General features: G+C 38.3%; 1 protein-coding gene across 18 annotated transcripts in view; it reads left to right on the top strand.

Moving 5' to 3' along the window:
- Nucleotides 1-20056, top strand: part of CEP112 (centrosomal protein 112) — a 551317-nt gene that overhangs the window by 421066 nt on the left and 110195 nt on the right. For all 18 annotated transcript variants that reach the window (XM_031657708.1, XM_031657706.1, XM_031657712.1 and 15 more), the window contains one exon: nucleotides 14459-14521. In XM_031657708.1, coding sequence (XP_031513568.1) covers nucleotides 14459-14521 — 63 coding nt within the window. The remainder of the gene's footprint in view (nucleotides 1-14458; nucleotides 14522-20056) is intronic.

The raw sequence follows: 20056 nt of genomic DNA, 5'->3' as shown, positions 1-20056 counted from the left end.
TTCCTCTAGCTTACTTTACTGTAAGAATAAAGTATAGAATAAATGTAATATACAAAATATGTATTAATTGATTGTTTATGTTATCAGTAAGGCTTCCAGTCAACAGTTGGCTGTTAGTAGTTAAGTTTTGGGGTAATCAAATGTTGCATGCAGGTTTTTTACTGCATTTCGGGGGTGATCGGCACCACTAACCTCCATGTTGTTGAAGGGTCAACTGTATTATCCAACTCTTTCTTTTGGAAGCATTTAAAAAGTATTAATTATTTTTTGAAAGTTTGATAGAATTCAGCCATGAAGCCATCTGGTCTTGGGCTTTTCTTTCTTGGGAGATTTTAAATTATTACTTCAATCTCTTCCTTTGTTATTGGCCTGTTCAAGCTATTTCTTTTTTATTCAACCTTCTTCAGTTATATTTTCCTAGGAATTAATCTATTTACCCCAGATGATCAACTATGTTGATATATAATTGTTAATAATTGTCCTTTATGATCCTTTTCATTTCTGAGAACATCTGTTGTAATGTCTCCACTTTTATATCTGAGTTTATATATTTGAATTTTCTCTCTCTGTCTTTCTTTTTTTAGCTAGTCTAACTAAGGCTTTATCAATTTTTTTCATTTTTTCAAAAACCAACTCTTAGTTTTATTGTTTTTTTTGTGTGTGTGGTTTTTCTATTCTCTATTTGATTTATTTCTTTTCTGGTATTTATGAATTTCCATCCTTCTGATAACTTTGGGTTTAATTTGTTCATTTTCTAATTCTGTGAAGCATAATGTTAGGCTATTTGGGATCTTCTTTTTTAATGTAGACATTTATTGCTCTAAACTTTCCTCTTATGGGAAGTTTATGCTTTTGGGCATCCCGTAGGTTTTGGTATGTTGTGTTTTCATTATCATTTGTCTCAAGATAGTTTTCAATTTTTCTTTTGATTTCTTCTTTGACCCATTGGTTATTCAGAGCCAGTAATTTAATTTCCACATATTTGTGAATTTTCCAAAATTAATTCTGTTATTGATTTCTAATGTTATACCATTGTGGCCAGAAATAATACTTGACATGATTTTGATCTTCTTAAATTTAAGACTTGTTTTATGGCCCACCATATGATCTATACTGGAGAATGTTCTATGTGCACTAAAGGAGAATCTGTATTTTGCTGCTGTTAGATAGAAAGTTATATATAGCCCATTTTGTCTAAAGCACAATTCAATTTCAGTATTTCTCTTTTAATTTTCTGTCTTATTGATCTGTCTGTTGTTGATGGGAAGTATTGAAGTCCCCACTATTATTGTATTGCTATCTATTTCTCCCTTTGTGTCCATTAATATTTGCTTTATATATTTAGGTACTCTAACGTCTAATGTCTAATACATATTTACACTTGTTATATCCTCTTGATGAATGTCCTCTTTATCATTAGTGACCTTCTTTGTCTCTTATGAAAGTTTTTGACTTGATGTCTATTTTAAATCTAAATATAGCCACTCCTGTTCTCTTTTTTTTAACCATTTGCGTGGAGTATCTTCTTCCCTCCCTTCACTTTCAGCCTACGTATATCCTTAAAGCTAATGTGGGTCTCTCATAGGAAGCATATAATTGGATCTTGATTTTTTATTCATTAAACCACTCTGTGTCTTTGGATTGGAAAATTTAATCCATTTATAATTACTGACATTTAAGGACTTACTATGGCTGTGCTGTTTATTGTCTTCTGGTTGTTTTGTATATCCTTTGTTCCTTTTTTCCTTATTTGCCATCCTGATTTGGTGGTTTTCTATAGTGCTAGATTTTATTCTTTTTTCTTAATTTTTTGTGTATCTGCTATAGTGTTTTGCTTTGTGGTTGCCACAAAGCTTATATAAAACATCTTATAGTTATGTAATAATTGACTATTTTACACTAATAACAACTTAATTTTTGCCACATACAAAAACTCTAAACATTTATCCTTCTTCCTGCTTGATCTAGTCTGCTGTTGAAGCTCTCTGTTGTTATTTTTAAATTTCATTTATTGACTTCTTTAGGTCCAAGATTTCTGTTGGTTCTTTGTTATGATACCTATCTCTGTTGAATTTCTCATTCGGATCATAAACTGATTGATATCATCAAATTGTCTCTCTATGTTCTCTTGTATTTTTTTTGAGTTTCCTTTTCTTATTTTGAATTCCTTTTCAGACAATTCATAAATTTTCTTTTCTTTGGGGTCAGTTACTAAAGAATTATTGTGTTCTTTGGTGGTGTCATATATCCTTCCTTTTTCACATTTCTTGTGTTTCTGAATTGATGTCTTCACATCTGATGAAACAGTCACCAATTCCAAACTTTACAGAGTTACTTTCATAGGAAAAGACTTTCATCTGCAGATAGGCCTTAATGTGCTGGTTGAAAAGGCTGTGCTGGCCCTGCTTCTGAATAGATGCAGTGGTTAAGCCTCCCTGCAGCTTCTTCAGCTGTGATCAGTATCACAGATGACTGAGGGTACCTCAGTGCCCTAGGCTATAAGAGTTTAGGGCAGCAATGGCAGCAACAGACTATGAGAGCTGACAGTAGCAGGGACTCTTGGGGTCCTTCTGTTTAAATGTTCCCCACAATAGAGACTCTTAGCTGAGGGAAACTCTCTTGGTATCGGGTCTAACATGGCTTGCAAGCAGCCATAGCAGTTTCATAGCACTTTTGTGAGTCTTGCCTCCAGGAGCTTGACCAGGTTCTCACCATGAATATTGTGGAAAAAAACATTTGTGCTTCTGGCAGGGGGAGGAGAAAAGTGACCATTGTGAAATACACCAGAGCACTTTGTTGCCCTTCACAAAGCCTACCAAGAAAAACTGTTTTACAAGCACCTAAATTATTGGGGATTTTTCAGAGCCTAACCAATCTGGGGGAAGGGAGATAACCACCTACAGCCAACTCTAGCCTTCTACGTGGGTGATGGAAAACGCACAAGTCCAGCTGTATCAAGTAATCACTTTGGATGTCAGTGGCCTAAACATACCAATTAAAAGGCAGAGATTGTGAGAGTGGATCAAAAAATAAGACCCAACCATATATTGCCTCCAAGAAACCTGCTTTAAATATAAGACCTATATAGGTTTAAAGTAAATGGATCAAAAAAAAAAATACCATGCTAATGCTAAACAAAAGAAAGAGTTAGTGGTTATATTAATTTCAGATAGAGCAGACTTTAGGACAAAGAAAGTTATCAGGGATGTGGTAGCCATTACATGATGATAAACGGTTTAATTCTCCAGGAAGACATATCAATCCTTAACAGGTGTGTATGTACCTAACAGAACATCAAAATACATGAGGCACAAAAAACAAAAACAAACAAACAAAAACTATTTGAGGCAAAAACTGATAGAACTGCAAGGAGAAATAGATGAATCTACTATTATAGTTGTAGACTTTAATACCCACTATCATAAAAGGACAGATCCAGAAGGCAGAAAAATCAGTAAGGACATAGAATCAACTGGAAATAATGGATATCTTGGACTACTTCATCCAACAGCAGCAGCATACACATTCTTTGCAACCTCACATGGACCATTCCCCGAGATAGACTACATTCTGGGCCATAAAACATATCTTAACAAATTTAAAAGAATAGAAATCATACAATATCTGATATCAGACCACAGTGAAACTAAACTAGAAATCAACAGAAAGATAGCTGGAAATCCCCAAATACTTTGGGATTATATAACACACTTTAAAAATCACATGGGTTGAAGAAGAAATCTCAATATAAATTTAAAAATATTTTGGGCTAAATGAAACCACAACTTACCAAAATTTATGTGATATGGAGAAAGCCGTGATTAAAGAGAAATTTATAGCATAGAATGCATTTATTAGACAAGAATATCTAAAATCAATACCCTAAGCTTTCATTTGGGAAGCAAGAAAAAGAAGAGCAAATTAAATCCAAAGTAGCAGAAGAAAGGAAATAATAAAAATAGAGCAGAACCGAGGGCAGTGTCATGTAACTGTAACCCCAGCTACTTGGGACGCTGGGGAATCCCTTGAGCCTAGGAGTTTGAGTCCAACCTGAGCAACATAGTGAGACCCTGTCTTTAAAAAAAAAAAAAAAAAAAAAAAAATTAAAAAGAATTAGAGCAGAAATCAATGAACTTGAAAACAGGAAATCAATAGAGAAAATCAATGAAACCAAAAGCCGGTTCTTTGAAAAGATCAATAGATTTGATAGGCTTTAGCCATGCAAACTAAGAAAAAAAGAAAGAGAATATAAATTACTAATAAAAGTAATGAAAAATGGGATATCACTGAAAAGCCAATGAGCATTGTAAGGATAATAAATAAATACCATGATCAATTCTATGCTTATAGATTTGATAACCTAGACACAATCTGCCGAAAACACAATCTGCCAAAACTCACACAGGAAGAAAAAGATAATCTGAATGGATATCTCTATTAGGGCAATTGAATCAATAATTAATGACCCTCATTTTTCAAAACAGAATACATCAGGCCTACATGGATTCAATGCTGAATTCTGCCAAACTGTTAAGGAAGAAATTATACCAATCCTCTATAATCTATTTCAAAAGATAAAAGCAGAGGAAATAATTCCTAACTCATCCTGTGAGGTCAGCGTTTACCCTGATACCAAAACCAGACAGAAACATTATAAGACAAGAAAACTATAGACCATTATATTCCATTAACATAAATGAAAAAATCTTTAACAAAATTTTAGCAAATTGAATCTAACAATGTACAAAAAGAATTATACACCACAGCCAAGTGGGATGTATCCCAGGTATGCAGGGCTGTCTCAACAATTTGAAAATCAGCAAATGTAATCAATCACGTCTATGTGATCACATGATCATATTAATAGATGTGGAAAAATCATTTGATAAAATTCAGCAGCCATTCATGAAAAAAAAATCTCAGCAAACTAGGAATAGAGGAGAGCTCCCTCAACTTGATAAAGAACATCTACAAAAAACCTAGAGCTAACATTGTATTTCATGGTGAGAAACTAGAAGTTTTCTCTCTAAGATCAGAAACACGGCATTGATTGTGATTCCCCTCTCACCACTCCTTTTCAACATCAAAGAAATCTTAGTTAATGCAATACACAAGAAAAGGAAATAAGAGGTATACAGATTGGAAAGGAAGAAATAGAACTGTCTTTGTTTTCAGACAGCATGACTGTCTGTGTGGAGAATCCAAAAGAATTGACAAACTCTTGGAACTGATTAGTGATTATAGCAAGTTTACAGGATGCAAGGTTAGTGTATAAAAATCAACTGCTTTCATTTATACCAGCAATGAATAAGTGGAATTTTAAACTAAAAACACAATACTATTTACATTAGTACCCTCAAAATTAAATACTTAGGTATACGTCTATAATAACTGTCCCTGACTTACAAAGGTTCAACTTAAATGATTTTTTTTGACTTTACGATGGGTTTATTGAGGTATCAAATGCATCTTCTACTTAAGAAATTTTGTACTTACAACAAATTTACCGGGGTGAAATGCCTTTGCAAGTCAAGAACCATCTGTATGTATGAGATCTATATGATGAAAACTGTAGAATTCTGATGAAAGAATCAGAGAAGAATTAAATCAAAGAACAACTAAATGAGCACTTACCTCATTTATTTCCCTTCTCTTTGGGTCACAATCCTCTGCTTCCTGTTGCCTAATATCCTAAATCAGTTTCTCCTTTGTTTTGTCCAGTTTTCTTGTTGTTTGCTGTGGCAGATAAAATGTGGTCCCAGTTACTTCATCACAGCCAGGGCAGCAGTCATGAATTTTATTGTTTTACAAATTTGCACATTTATTTTGAAGTAAAATACAGATATTTTCAAGTATGAATGTTCTGTAAATATTTTAAATTAAATATAAATATTTGTTATAAATTGTCTAAATATTTTTGCTGGTAGGATGGTGCAGAATTTTACCAGGCTGGCCATGACTAGATTCATAGTGTTGCATGAAAGGGGACTCCATCCAGACCCCAAGAGAGGGTTCTTGGATCTTGCGCAAGAAAGAATTCAGGGTTGAGTCTGCAAAGTAAAAGCAAATTTATTAAGAAAATAGAAGAATAAAAGAATGGTTACTCCACAGACAGAGCAGCCCCGAGGGCTGCTGGTTGCCCATTTTTATGGTTATTTCTTGATGATATGCTAAACAAGGGGTGGATTATTCATGCCTCCCCTTTTTAGACCATATAGGGTCACTTCCTGGTGTTGCCATAGCATTTATAAACTGTCATGGTGCTGGTGGGAGTGTAGCAGTGAGGATGACCAGAGGTCACTCTCGTCACCATCTTGATTTTAGTGGGTTTTGGCCAGCTTCTTTACTGCAACTTGCTTTATCAGCAAGGTCTTTATGACCTGTATCTTGTGCCTACCCCCTATCTCATTCTGTGACTTAGACTGCCGTAACCTCCTGGAAATGCAGCTCAGTAGGTCTCCACCTCATTTTACCCAGCCCCTATTCAAGATGGAGTTGCTTTGGTTCATACACTTCTGACAATAGTGTTCCAAGAGGGTTCAAATAGATGCCTACAAAGCTTTTGAATAGAAAGTACTGCATAATTTTCTGAGCTTTATGCCATGTTTCAAGAATCTGGGAAACATTCTTGCTTTCTTTCATCCTAAAACAACTATTTTATTCAGACACTTACGCTATTACATTTTAAAGATATTTGAAGATTTTAAAGACACAGCTATTATATTTTTAAAATATCATTGTAAGATCTGGGTTTGCCTTAAATATAAATATTTTAGACAAATCTCTTAATTTTCTTCTCTCCAAATCACCTTCCTGGAAATCATGAATGCCTGAACCTTCACCATTAATGGTAGGAAATGGAAAATAAAGGAATGAAGGACTTTTTAAAAATTGAGGCATAATGCAAAGAAAAGGGTAGCACATTAAGATAATTACCAACCATGGACACTTTTGTAAATTGGTCGTATTTTCCCCCTTTCTAATTGAGTTTTAAACCCAAGATTTTGTTAGGAATTACACAGGAAAAGTGAACCAATACATTGGGCTCTTTAATAAGGAGAATGATCTGAGGAAGCAGCCCTAGAAAAACAGATGAGAACTGAGTACTGTCTGGAGGAGGATGGGCACAACCAATCAGAAATGGCAACAGTGAGAAAGAACCAAAGATGGAAATAACAACCACCAGTACTACTACTACTATTTCTACTACTACTTTGCTCACTTCAAAATTGTGGTTTCATCCTCTTCTGTTATGTATTTGTTCAGGTTATGCCGCTGGTAGTTGTTTGAAAATTGTGTTTCTATATACAAATGATAGCTATAAAAATAAGACTTGGTTTAAAATAACTAAGCCTTCCTTTAAGCAGTGAAATGAAATGTACACTCAGTACCATCTTGATACTAAAACTGTTCAAAAAATGCTTTAGGGACAGTTTGCCTGATAAGTTAGCCACGAATTTTCAACCACGATAAACTAGAGCTGTTTAGATTTATATAAGAGGGGTTCAGGAATTCAGGCAGCTATGATTTAGGCTCAAGTAACTGTTAATAGTAAAAACCTCAAAGGTTGATCAATTAATTTTATTCCTTCGGTTACTCTTATTCTCCAAAGTACTGATTTTACTTTGTTTAGCTATTAGCAAGTTCCAGAAATGTTTCTGTATTACAAACTGGCCTCATTTTAAATTCAGCTTTGGCAGTTTCGAGTGGGTCCTGATGCTTCCTGGAGTCCTGGGACGCATACTGGATTTCTCTCTTTTCCCTTTCCTCCTTATTTTAGATGACTATTTTATGCCTTCCTTCACTTCTGAAATTTCCCAAAGATGTTTCCTACCATCCTCATGCTCAGCTGATGAATCTTTCTTCCTGCTTTGTAGAGATAATGAGAGCAATTGGAAGCTCCCATCGCTGTTCCTGGGGAATCATTTGCCTGGACTTCCAGCAAAGGCCATCTCCTCCCCTCGTGCTCGAGGTCCCACCCCGTAGTAGTTGGCTTGGGCTGCCGTAACAGAACACCACAGACTAGGTGGCTTAAAACATGAAAATTCATTCTCTCACAGCTCTAGAAGCTAGAAGCCCAAGATGAAGGTGGTGTCAGGATTGCTTTCTGGTGAGGCCTCTCGCTGCATTCTTACTGTTTCTTTACAAGGCATTTCCTGTGTGTGTGTACAGAGAGACAGGCAGAGAGAGATAGGTGTCTCTTCCTCTTCTTATAATGACACCCATCCTCTTGGAGTAGGGCCCCACCCTTACGACCTCATTTTACCTTAATTGCCTCGCCAAAGGCCCTATCTCCAAATACAGTCAAATTGGGGTTTAGGGTTGCAACATAACATAGGAATTTGGGGAGGACACAGTTCACTCCATGACATATCCCTCCCCTTAACTCAAGGACATGTCTCTAGGAAAGCTCTGGCATCATCTGGTTTTTCCCTCCTCTCTACTGCTAGATCTTTCCTATCGGCCTAGGAACATGCTGTTAATTTCCTCAGCTTACCAAAAAAACAAAACAAATCATCTCTCAATTTACCCATTTCTCGGGTAGCTTCCATCTCATTTCTCATCTTCCTTTATAATAAAATTCTGAACAAATTCCAGTGCCTCTCCTCTCTGAACTTCCTTTAATCCAGCTGTCATGTCTCCCACTACAACAAAATTTCTTTTATCCTTATCACCAGTGATCTCCATGTTGCCAAACTGATGTGATCAATTCTCAGGCCTCACTTTCTATGGCCTCCCCATAGCATTTGACACAGCTGAGTAGTCCTTGAAACACTTTTCTTCACTTGGCTCAGGATGACATATTATCCTGATTTCTTTCTTTTCTTTCTTTCTTTTTTTTTTTTTTTTGAGACAGAGTCTTGTCAGGCAGGCTGGAGTACAATGGCATGATCTCAGCTCACTGCAGCCTCCACTTCCCAGGTTCAAGTGATCCTCCTCCCTCAGCTTCCCAAGTCACTTGAATTGCAGGCACCCGCCACCAGCTAATTTTTTTGTATTTTTAGTAGAGACGGGGTTTCACCGTGTTGGTCAGGCTGGTCTCGAACTCCTGACCTCAGGTGATCCACCTGCCTTGGCCTCCCAAAGTGCTGGGATTACAGGCATGAGCCACCAGCCTATCCTGATTTCTTGTCTCTCTGGCTATTGCTTCTGTTTCCTCCTCATGTCCCAGCCTCCTAACATTTGCAGGCCCAGGGCTGAGTATACCTAGACCTCTGCTTTGTTGTGTGTATACCTGGGATCTCATCCAGTATATACACTGGAAATCTTGGGATCTTATCCAGTAGCATGGTTTCACACACCCTGTATAAACTGATGACTTCTGAATTTGAAGTTTTAACCTAGACCTTAAACCATAAACTAGAGACTTGAATACCCAAATACTTCAATACTGCACATTTAATAGGCATCTCCAGGTTTAATAAGTACAAACTGATCTCTTGATCTTCTCTACAAAAACCTATTTCACCTATAGTTTTTCCCATTTTAGGTAATGACAACTTCATTCATCTAATTGCTTAGGACAAAAATCTTGAAGTCATCCTTGACTCATCTCTTTCCATTATACAGTATTTCCAGTTGGTTCTACTTTCTAATTTTTCTCCGAATCTGACCCCTTCTCACCACCTCCTCTATTGCCATCCTAGATTATTTGCAGTACCCTCCTAACTGTCTTATTGCTTCAGTCTTGCCCCAAACAAAAGCTGGAGTGGCCCTATTAATACCTATGTCAAATCATGTATTTCTCCTACACTGAAACCCTGAAATGGTTTGGGTGTGTGTCCCCACCCAAATCTCAGGTCAAATTGTAATCCCCAGTGTTGGACTGTGAGGCCTGGTAGGAAGTGGTTGGATCATGGGGGCGGATTTCCCCCTTGGTGCTGTTCTTATAACAGTGAGTGAGTTGTCATGGGATCTGGATGTTTGGAAGTGTGTAGTATCTCCCCACCTCTCTTTCTCCCGCTCTGGGCATGTGAAGATATGCATGTTTCCCCTTAACCTTCCACCACGATTGCAAGTTACCTGAGGCCTCCCCAGCCATGCTTCCTGTATAGCCTGCAGAACCATGAGACAATTAAACCTCTTGTCTTTATAAATTACCCAGACTCAGGTATTTCTCTTTTTATTATTTGTATTTTTTTTTCTTTTTCAACTTTTATTTTAAGTTCTGGGGTACATGTGCAGGATGTGCAGGTTTGTTACATAATAAACATGTGCCATGGTGGTTTGCTGCACAGGTCAACCCATCACCTAGGTATTAAGACCAGCATGCATTGGTTATTCTTCCTGATGCTCTCCCTCCCTGCAACCCTTACAGGCTCCAGTGGGTCCCGCCCCAATGTGTCCATGTGTTCTCACCATTCAGCTCCCACTTACAAGTGAGAACGTGCGGTGTTTGGTTTATAGCAGTGCGGGAATGGACTAACACAAACCCCTTCAGTGACTCTGTTTCACTGATCTTAAAAGCCAAATTCCTTACAATGACATTCAACGCCGTGCAGGACCTGGTTCTCTCACAGCCTTGTGTCGTCTGAGGGAGCCAATGTTCCACTGGTTGCACTGATCCAACCACACTGGCCTTTACTCTGATTTTTTTTTTTTTTTTTTTTTTTTGGCGAGAGAGGCTTGCTGTGTTGCCCAGGCTGCAGTGCAGTGGTGTGATCTTGGCTCACTGCAACCTCTACCTCCTGGTTCAAGTGATTCTCTTGCTTCACCCTCCTGAGTAGCTGGGATTACGGGTGTGCACTACCACACCTGGCTAATTGTTGTATTTTTGGTAGAGACAGGGTTTCACCATTTTGGCCAGGCTGATCTCGAACTCCTGGCCTAAAGTGATCTGCCTGCCGCAGCCTCCCAAAGTGCTGGGTTACAGGTGTGAGCCACTGCTCGCAGCCTCCATACTGTGTCTTGAACATGCTGTGCATGCCTCTGCCTCAAGGCCTTTGCGCTGATTCTTCCTTCTGCCTGGAATGCTCTTTCCCTAGAGATTACCCTCATCCCCTACAGGTTTTTGTTCATACGTCAACCTCTCAGGGAGGCCATCTGTTACTTCAGTATTTTTAAAATTATAAAGTAGCCCCTAACTTTTATCACTTCCTCTCTCTCTTTCCTGATTGGTATTTCTCCATAGCACATGCACCATATAACTTTTCAAAGTTACTTTGTTTACTCTCTAGATGTTTCATAAACATAGAGAGGGATTCTTGGCTGTTTTGTTCATTGCTATTGTCCAGCTGCCTAGAGTGTATGAATGAATTGGATATTTAGTTATACAGGAGCTTCATTGGGTTTGTGAGATTTGGGGACTGGCATAAGCTCTTGAAGAGTAGCTGCCACCAAGACACAGGCTTTCCTGCACGAATTATTATCCGTGACTCCAGCATTTTTAGGGAAAAGTAACCTCATCTTTATGACACTAGAATTAATTTTTAGATTTTCTAGTGGGTGAATACTTTTAAAGCACTTAGAACAGTGCCTGGGACATGGTATGAGCTCTTAAGTGTTTATTTTAAAAGCAACAAATACTTTATTAAGCATTTTGTGACCAAAAAAATAGCGACAGAATGTGAGCCAAGACAAATAAACCTCAAGAGGTTCAGGGTAGCCCTAATTCTGATGGAGAGCGGCTTTAATCATCATAGAGCTGGAGTCAAGTCTGATGACTTACTAGTCACATGCCTCTATTCTGGAGGAAGCAAAACTACCCTGTGTACTCGATGGGATTATAGATACAAAGAGATTTATGGAATGAACTCTAAAGAATTGGTTTTAAACTTAAGTCCATAAAAAAAATGGTTATGAAAGGAAAACTTCAGAGGTACGGACTGAGGCGATAGAAGAGGAAAAGGGCTTGTATGACATCCACTCATTCATTAGACGAACAATTATTCCCCAAACACTATGTTAGGGGCTAGGAGCTGCCTTCTAGGATCTCATAATCTAGTAGGAGAGAGACAGATTAACCAACAGTGACCAATTCAGCCTTAGTACTGCCATAGAGGTGAGCCTAAAGTGGGCCGTGAGCATTGGATTGCTTCCTCATCCTATTTGTGATATGAAAATAAATCAGTTGCTTCCAACTAAAGGTAGTTGGAACAGAGCTCACCTGTTTTTATCTCTGCTCCCTGTGGAAGTCCCATCAAAATGAAAGTGATGAAATTGAAAAAGGTGTGAACCAGTAGTTTTTAACCTCGGCTGAGCTTTTGAAATAGCAGCAGAGATTTTTAAAAATCTTAGTGCCCAGCCTGTAGCCCAGACAAATTGAATCAGAACCTCTGCAGATGAGACTCAGGTATCAAGATTTTTGTGCTATAATTTTTTTCAAAGAAAATAAGAGACAACCTTACACATAAGAAATCAATAGCATTGAGAACTTGAAAAAGGCTGGGCCTGAAATTAACTTAGCAGAACTAAGAATCCTAAAAACTGAACAATTTCTGGGGGAAGGGAGGCTTGAAGGATACCAATTAGAAGCAGCAAGATCTTTCCCGTGGTAGAACTTTGGGAAGGTTCGGGAATTGGAGAGACTGGGTATGGAGTGAAGTGAAGACCTGGAGGATTGGTTGAAAGTCTGTATTTGGAGCAGAAGGCCCAGATTTTATCCCAAGACTGCCCCCATCCCTCCCCCTGGTTTGCTCTCTGGAGATATGGAATGAGAAAGGGCCTCAGGTATAGTTGAGGGGAAATGTGAGGCTGGCCTTGCACTAGAGTCACTCTCCTGAACACCTCAATGTCCTTCTGAAAATACTGGCCGTCAGATTTGTGCTGCCTGGCAGGAAACCGGAGGATGCAGCTCTGGGCAAACTGATCCAAAAGGGAAATCCAGTCAGATGCTAGCATGAGAGAGTGCAGGCCCCTTTATAGCACACCCTGTGGTGATTCCCACCCATCCACAAACCCGTCCACATGCAAAATTCTTCTATACAGCTTTGGAGGCCTCATTTTGAATAAGAAAGGACATCAAAGATCACCAGATATTTGAGGAAAGTATCTGAAGTGAAAGACAAAGACCAAAACAGACAGGTGAAAGTAAATAAACAAAGGGAACTCAGGAAAAAAAAAAAAAAGCACATTCTACTGAGCAGAAAAAAATTAAAATATATGTGTAGATAGATAGATAGTTATAGACATATAGACAGATAGCTGATGGATGGATGGATGGATGGATGGGTGGATGGATGGATGGATGAAAGGAAGGATGGATGGATAGATAGATAGATAGATAGATATCAGGACTATATTGCAAGGCATGATGCAGTGCTCTCACTGGTGGAGCACCTGGGCTCTGCAGCCAAAGTGTGAGTTTCTGTCCTGGCTTCATCACTTCCTAGCTGTGTGATGCTGGGCAAGTTACTTACCCTCTCTGTGCCTTAGTTTTCTCATCTGTAAAAAGAGGGATGATGATGATGATGCTGTTCAAATAACAAAAAGGAACTGTTGGAAATTATGAACATGATGGCAGAATATAAAGTTTTAGGGAAAAGTTGAGGAAATTCTAAGAATAATCAAAAAGACAAAGAAATGGAACATAGATACAACAAGAAAAAGAGACACTAAACCTAAGAGGTACAAAATCAGAGTTGCAGGGAGAGATATACACAGGGAGAGAGACAGACGGACAGACAGAGAGACAGGAAATCATGAGAGGAATGACCAACCTTTCCCAGTAGTGAAGGAAGCGAGTTCAGACTGAAAGAGCCTCTTCAGTGCCCGTATGATTGATGGGAAAAAGACCCAGTCTGGGGCACGACACGGTGACATTTTTAAACACTGACGATGAAATAAAGATCCCAAAAGTTTCCAGAGAGCAGAAAACAGATCACATAAAAAGAATTGGAACTTGAGTGGCAGAGGGGATAACCAAGTTCTAAGCAATGTGGACTGATTCTGGAAAGGCCACCCTATTTCCAGGACATAAAACTTGTTTGATTTAGATACATTTGTCACTATAAAAAGTAGCTCTTATGCATTTGGCAGAGTCGGGGCTCAACTCTTTGCTCAGTGATTCTCAAAATCCCATCTCTCCTTTGTCCAGAAGCATCTATTTCTTTTATTTTTTAATTAATGTGAAAAAGTATTAAATTTACCTTCCTTTCCTCTTCCTCTACTTCCCTCTCCCTTTCCCTTGCCCCTCTTGTTTCTTCTCCCTTTCCCTTACTTTACCTTCTGAGCCTTCATACTTTTGCTGCGTCTATTTCTGTCTCTCTTTCTCCGTTTCTCTTTCTATCCACAGAAGTCTTATGTTTGTCTAATAATTGGCAGAAGAGATCTTTTTTTTTTCTCGCTTTTTAAGCGATGAATAGTTGGCGTCACATCAAAGACAAGCCCTGTGGTTTTCTGGCTGCCCCAGAAGGGCGGTGCAGCTGGCAGGCATCCCAGCTGCCTAGTGATAGGCATGTGGAAGAGATACCAGGCTCACAGGTCACTGTGTATGTGTTCATGTACGTGTGTTTTTCAGGCCAACAGCAGGCTGAAGCAGATCGAGAAGGAATACACTCAGAAGCTTGCCAAATCTTCACAGGTAAGCAACATTAAAAGAAAAACAGGTAAAACCAAAACAAAAATGAAACCTCCACATAAAACCTTTGTACAAGTTAAACTTCATTCTTTTCAGTTTTTTTGTGAAATGGTATATTTTTATGCATATACAAATAAACAGAATATGGTTTTAATATTTCAGTCATTAAAAATCAAGAAAAATTAGGCATATTTAACCACTTGAAACAACACACACATGCGCGCACGCGCGCACACACACACACACACACACACTCAGATGTTGTAAAACCAGCCTGTACACTTGAACAAGCCCAGGCTGAAACATACTTCACAAGGACAGGAGATACACACCTACATTTGTGATGTAAGCAGTTTGGTACTATCTGTGCTTTTTTTGTAATATTCCATTTTGCTCTACCTAAAGCCTTCTTCAAACAAAATTCAAAATGACAAATAATTCTAGGTTAAGTCTGCAGCTCAACTGTTGACTCCTTTTGGGAAAAAGAGAATTCTAAGTCCCTACATCCATAACTTGCTATTTGTACTTACTATTGTAGTTTTAGTATAAGAAAGGCCAATAATTGAATGCCTGTCTCTACTTGAAATACGATGCTCAGAGTACTTTTTCAGCATAAGTCGTTACAGTGATATCCAATAGTATCATTTAAGGAACTCCAAGTATTCCTTACTTGTGTAAGTGATTCTAGAACAAATAAATACTACTTATCTTTACTTTGCAGGTAGGTAGGTAAGTTAAGCCATTTAGTTTTGTGAGCATATCTAATGATTGGTAAAACAAGCTTGTCTTCATATTTTTTAATATATACAGTGGTATTTGGTAGTAAACTAGAATTTACCATACTACCACATACTGCCACATAATAGTAGTAACAACAACAAAACAATAATAATATCTAATGTTCATGGGGCACTAACCATGTTGACTCATTCAGTCTTTCACAATAACTCTGGAATTAGGAACTATTATTGGTGCCATTTTTCCATTTGCGAAAACTAAGATTCAGAGAGATAAGATCACATAAGTTGGCAAGTAACTAAGCCAGGACCCAGTCTGGATCTGACTTCAAAGTGGAAGTTCTTAACCTTAACATTACCAGCCTGGTCCAATCCCTTCCTTTTTTTTTTTTCCCCCCAAGACGGAGTTTCGCTCTGTCGCCCAGGCTGGAGTGCAGTGGCGTGATCTGGGCTCACTGCAAGCTCCACCTCCCAAGTTCACGCCGTTCTCCTGCCTCAGCCTCCCGAGTAGCTGGGACTACAGGCGCCCGCCACCACGCCCGGCTAATTTTTTGTATTTTTAGTAGAGACAGGGTTTCACCGTGTTAGCCAGGATGGTCTCAATCTCCTGATCTCATAATCCGCCTGCCTCAGCCTCCAAAAGTGCTAGGATTACAGGCATGAGCCACTGCGCCTGGCCCATCCCTTCCATTTTTAATATGACAAAACTTTGGTGATAGTTATAAAATTTCATTTTTTTGTTTGTTTTTGAGACAGAAGTTTCGCTCTTGTCGCCCAGGCTGTAGTGTTATCACATGGTCTTGACCCACTGCAACCTCCACCTCCAAGTTGGCTTCAGGCGATTCTCCTGCCTCAGCCTCCTAAGTAGGTGGGATTACAGGCACACATCCCCACACCCAGTTAATTTTTTGTATTTTTAGTAGAGGCAGGGTTTCACCATATTGGTCAGGCTGGTCACAAACTCCTGACCTCGGGTGATCCGCCCTCCTCCCAAAATGCTGGGATTACAGGCATGAGCCACCACACCCGGCCTAAAATTTCAGTTCTATGAATTCACATCCCATTAGAAAAGCAAAAAGTCTTTGTCCAAATGAAGAGTCATATGTGTTTGTGTAAGAAATGATAATTATGTCTTGATTGCCATTATTCCAGCCCTTCCTTGAGGAAAGAACATGGAGAAATATCCTTTTAATCCACCGAAAAAGATTCTTGCAATCAAAAGAAATCTATTTAGGCCAAAAGTTAAAGTTTAAATTAAAACATTAAAAATCCCCAGTTGGCATATCCTAACATCCTGCTTATTTCGCTTTATGTTAAATGAGGGAAACAGACCGAGAGTGAGATATAAGATAGCTAATAAAAATGCCTGAATAATGAGAGTGTAAACAGGAGTATTTATCTAAAGGAATGTATGAAGAAGCCTGATTAGTTGATATTAAAACAAATTAAATATAAGTTAATGCAGAAGAAAGCCTGAGCTCTAGAGTCCAGCACCCCTGGATTTGAATACCAGCCCTACCACTTCCATGACCTTGAGCAAGTTACCTGCCCTCTTTGGAATTCAGTTTCCTCATTTGTCAAATAGAGGAGCAGTACCAACCTCATAGGATGGTTTTAACTATTAAGTAAAACAATGCCAAAAATGTGTTCAGTATAGTGCCTAGTACACACTAAAGCACTTAATGAATGTCAATTATTATAGTATCAGCACTAAAATTGCCATAGAGAAAGAGGAAAGGAGGGAGGGAAGAATGAAAAAAAGTTTGGAAGGTGGAACAGATTATTGCTTCAGACACCATGTTTTTGGGTGTTCACAAATTGATAAAATCTCCCTGAAAAGCTTGGAGAGGCATAGGGTTGCTAACTGTTTTCCCAAGGAAAGACTTGAAGGTGGAGAAGGAAAAACCAACTAGTAACAACTACCATACACTATTACCATCATTTCATTAATCAAGGGACAGCGCAACACCAAAAAAATCTTAGAAAGGGTGTAATATAATAAAAGATAGTCCATCCTTTTCATAAAAGTTAGGATGATAACCTTACATTGATAATATTTTGTTTGCCAACTTCTAAATATTTATATCTGTGAAATGGCATTTGAGAAGCATTAGTCTACAGTGCCAGTCAGTTCAGAGAAGCATGTCAGATTATTTAAAAATGAGCATTATAAAACAAGACTGTGGATTGGATCTCTCCATATTTAAGTGATAGTTTGTTGGAATCTCTAACTCATATCTCATTAAGCTGATGAGAACACTAAAACCAAAGCTGCTTAACTCTGTTGGGGTTTCAAAAATCCCTCTCTGAAAAAAAGAAAATGAATGCATTAGTAATGAATGTGTTGGTACCTCAGAGAGCATAAGATTAAATTTGGAAAATATTTTAAAGATTTTCCTCCTTTAGAGGAAGCTGCTTACTTTTCACAATTTTATCAAGCCTTTAGGACCTAACAGAGCATGTACATTGAACCCTTGGCACACCTGAGGACTGTGCCCGTTCTGAGATCTGCAGCACTCACCCTCGCCACCACTGCAGTGTTTGCATCATCTCTGGGCATGCCCCCAAATATCATTTCCATCAGAATCACATATTTTTTAATCTTAATAAAAGAATGCAGATGATGCAAACACTGTGGTCGTGATGAATGCTGGAGTTTATTCCTCTTAAAACATTGAAATAATAAGTGATTATATATTTACCTTGTCTCTTCAATATTAATACAGTTTTCCTCACTCAGCCCAGTCATCTAGTGGCCATTTTTCAAGGAAAGATACTGCCATTTTGCCAGAATGTCCATAGTTAGAAACATGGGCAGGACTGAAGTTTGAATGCTAGTTGAGCTTGCCTGCTGCCGAGGGACGAGTGTCTCCTGCCGCTGCCCCACACTGCCCAACACCTGAGGCGTATTAGTAGCTGGGACTATTCCACATGACTCCTGTGCCCATCTCTGTGCCAGCCTCCTGGGGGCCAACCCAGAATGCACGGGGCATCCACTTATTTTATGAGAAGCTTCAGTGTTCACCTAACCTTCCTAAGCATGGCTTCTTAAGTGGCATGTCTTCTCTACTGTATCATGTTTTAAAGAAGAGTTTTGTAAAACTCTCGAACTGTACTACAATCTGAAAAACAATAGAATGAGTTGAAGATGAAATCCTAACCCCTATTTAGGATCCTGTTTGTTTGGTTTTTTTTTTTAAGACGACTAACATTTTTGCAAAGCATTAATTGCTTAACAATTATTGTTAACTATTATTAACTGTTACGACTTTCATGAGTTTGGGTGCTTACGCCATCAGCTCAAAATAGCTCTCCTTTTGTTTCTGAAAATACTAATTTTTAATATCCATATGAAAATTATCTAACCCACTTCTTTCGTTGAAACTAATGCAGTATAAACATTTAGTTGAGTGGTAGCATTTTGTTTATGGTTTTAAATTATGATTCAATCAAAACTGGAGGGTTTTCATTATGATTGTATATATTAGCTTTCATTTTTCTTAGAACCTTTTTTAAACATTATTATTCTACAAGAAGGGTAGGTTAACTGAATACAATTTGCCAGGTGATGGTTTTTTATTACTTACCCCAATTATAGTTCTACTACTTAAACTGGGTGCCAGTTATTATATACACTGAGCTTAGGAGAAAGTAGTCCATTTTCTTATACTCTAGGTCTATGACCAGTAGAGTTTTGTTCCTTACCTGAAGCATGTTAATCTGATTATTATGATTATTTCTCAATCTTAAAGTATTAAATCTTGTTTTTTAAATTATCCTTATTTTAGTTACTGTTCCATATCCGTATCACCTGTGAGTCTATTCAACCAAATAATTTATCTATTTATCTAGCCAAGTTATTTCACCTGAAGTGTTTTAACATTCTCCCCCTTATGTCGCCTTCCTGAGCTTTAAAAATAGCTTTCCAAAAATAATCTCATTATTTCCCCCAAAGGAAACTCTCCTTGTTCCCCCAAAGAATATAAGGTTTTATTTTCCACACAAAAGCAAGCATGTCCTTCTTAGAACATCCTGGACTTCACTTGTAGTCCCTTCCAAAACCTGCATTTTTTTCTTTCTTTCTTTCTTTCTTTTTTTTTTTTTTTGAGATGGAGTTTCACCCTTTTTGCCCAGGCTGGAGTGAAATGGCGCGATCTTGGCTCACGGCAGCCTCCGCCTCCCAGGTTCAAGTGATTCTCCAGCCTCAGCCTCCTGAGTAGCTGGGATTCCAGCGTGTGCCACCACGCCTGGCTAATTTTTTGTATTTTTAGTAGAGACAGGGTTTCGCCATGTTGGCCAGGCTGGTCTCGAACTCCTGGGCTCAGGTGATCCGCCCACCTCAAAACCTGAATTATTTTGTCCTAAATGTTCTGAAAATGAGAAATATCCCAGTTCCATGGCCTTTGACTGTTTGAAGTATCCCAGTATATTTTTATCTTTATTCTTTGGTCAGTTACAAGCTAGTCTCAATCTCAGTATTGTTTTAAGAAAAAAATACTTTGTACTTTAAAAATATATCGCATGACTGCGGTTGTGGATACATGAATCTATACATGTGTCACACTGCACAGAACTAAACACACACACACACCCTGTCTCTCTCATTCTCTCTCTTGCCCTTCTTCTCTCTCCAGAATTAAACCCACTTCTACAAAGTTATAGTTTACTCAGCTTAAAACATTGAAATAGTAAGTTGTTTGTTACTATTTGGTCCCATGTTCTCATAAAAGATCAATCTTAAATTTCATAGTAGGCCAAGGAAATCTGACTCGTTTTTATCCCTGGCTCCTGTGGCTCTGTG

Source organism: Papio anubis, chromosome 17 (assembly GCF_008728515.1).
Source record: "Papio anubis isolate 15944 chromosome 17, Panubis1.0, whole genome shotgun sequence".
NCBI classification, from domain to species: domain Eukaryota; kingdom Metazoa; phylum Chordata; class Mammalia; order Primates; family Cercopithecidae; genus Papio; species Papio anubis.
This window is presented reverse-complemented; position numbering and strand designations above follow the sequence as displayed.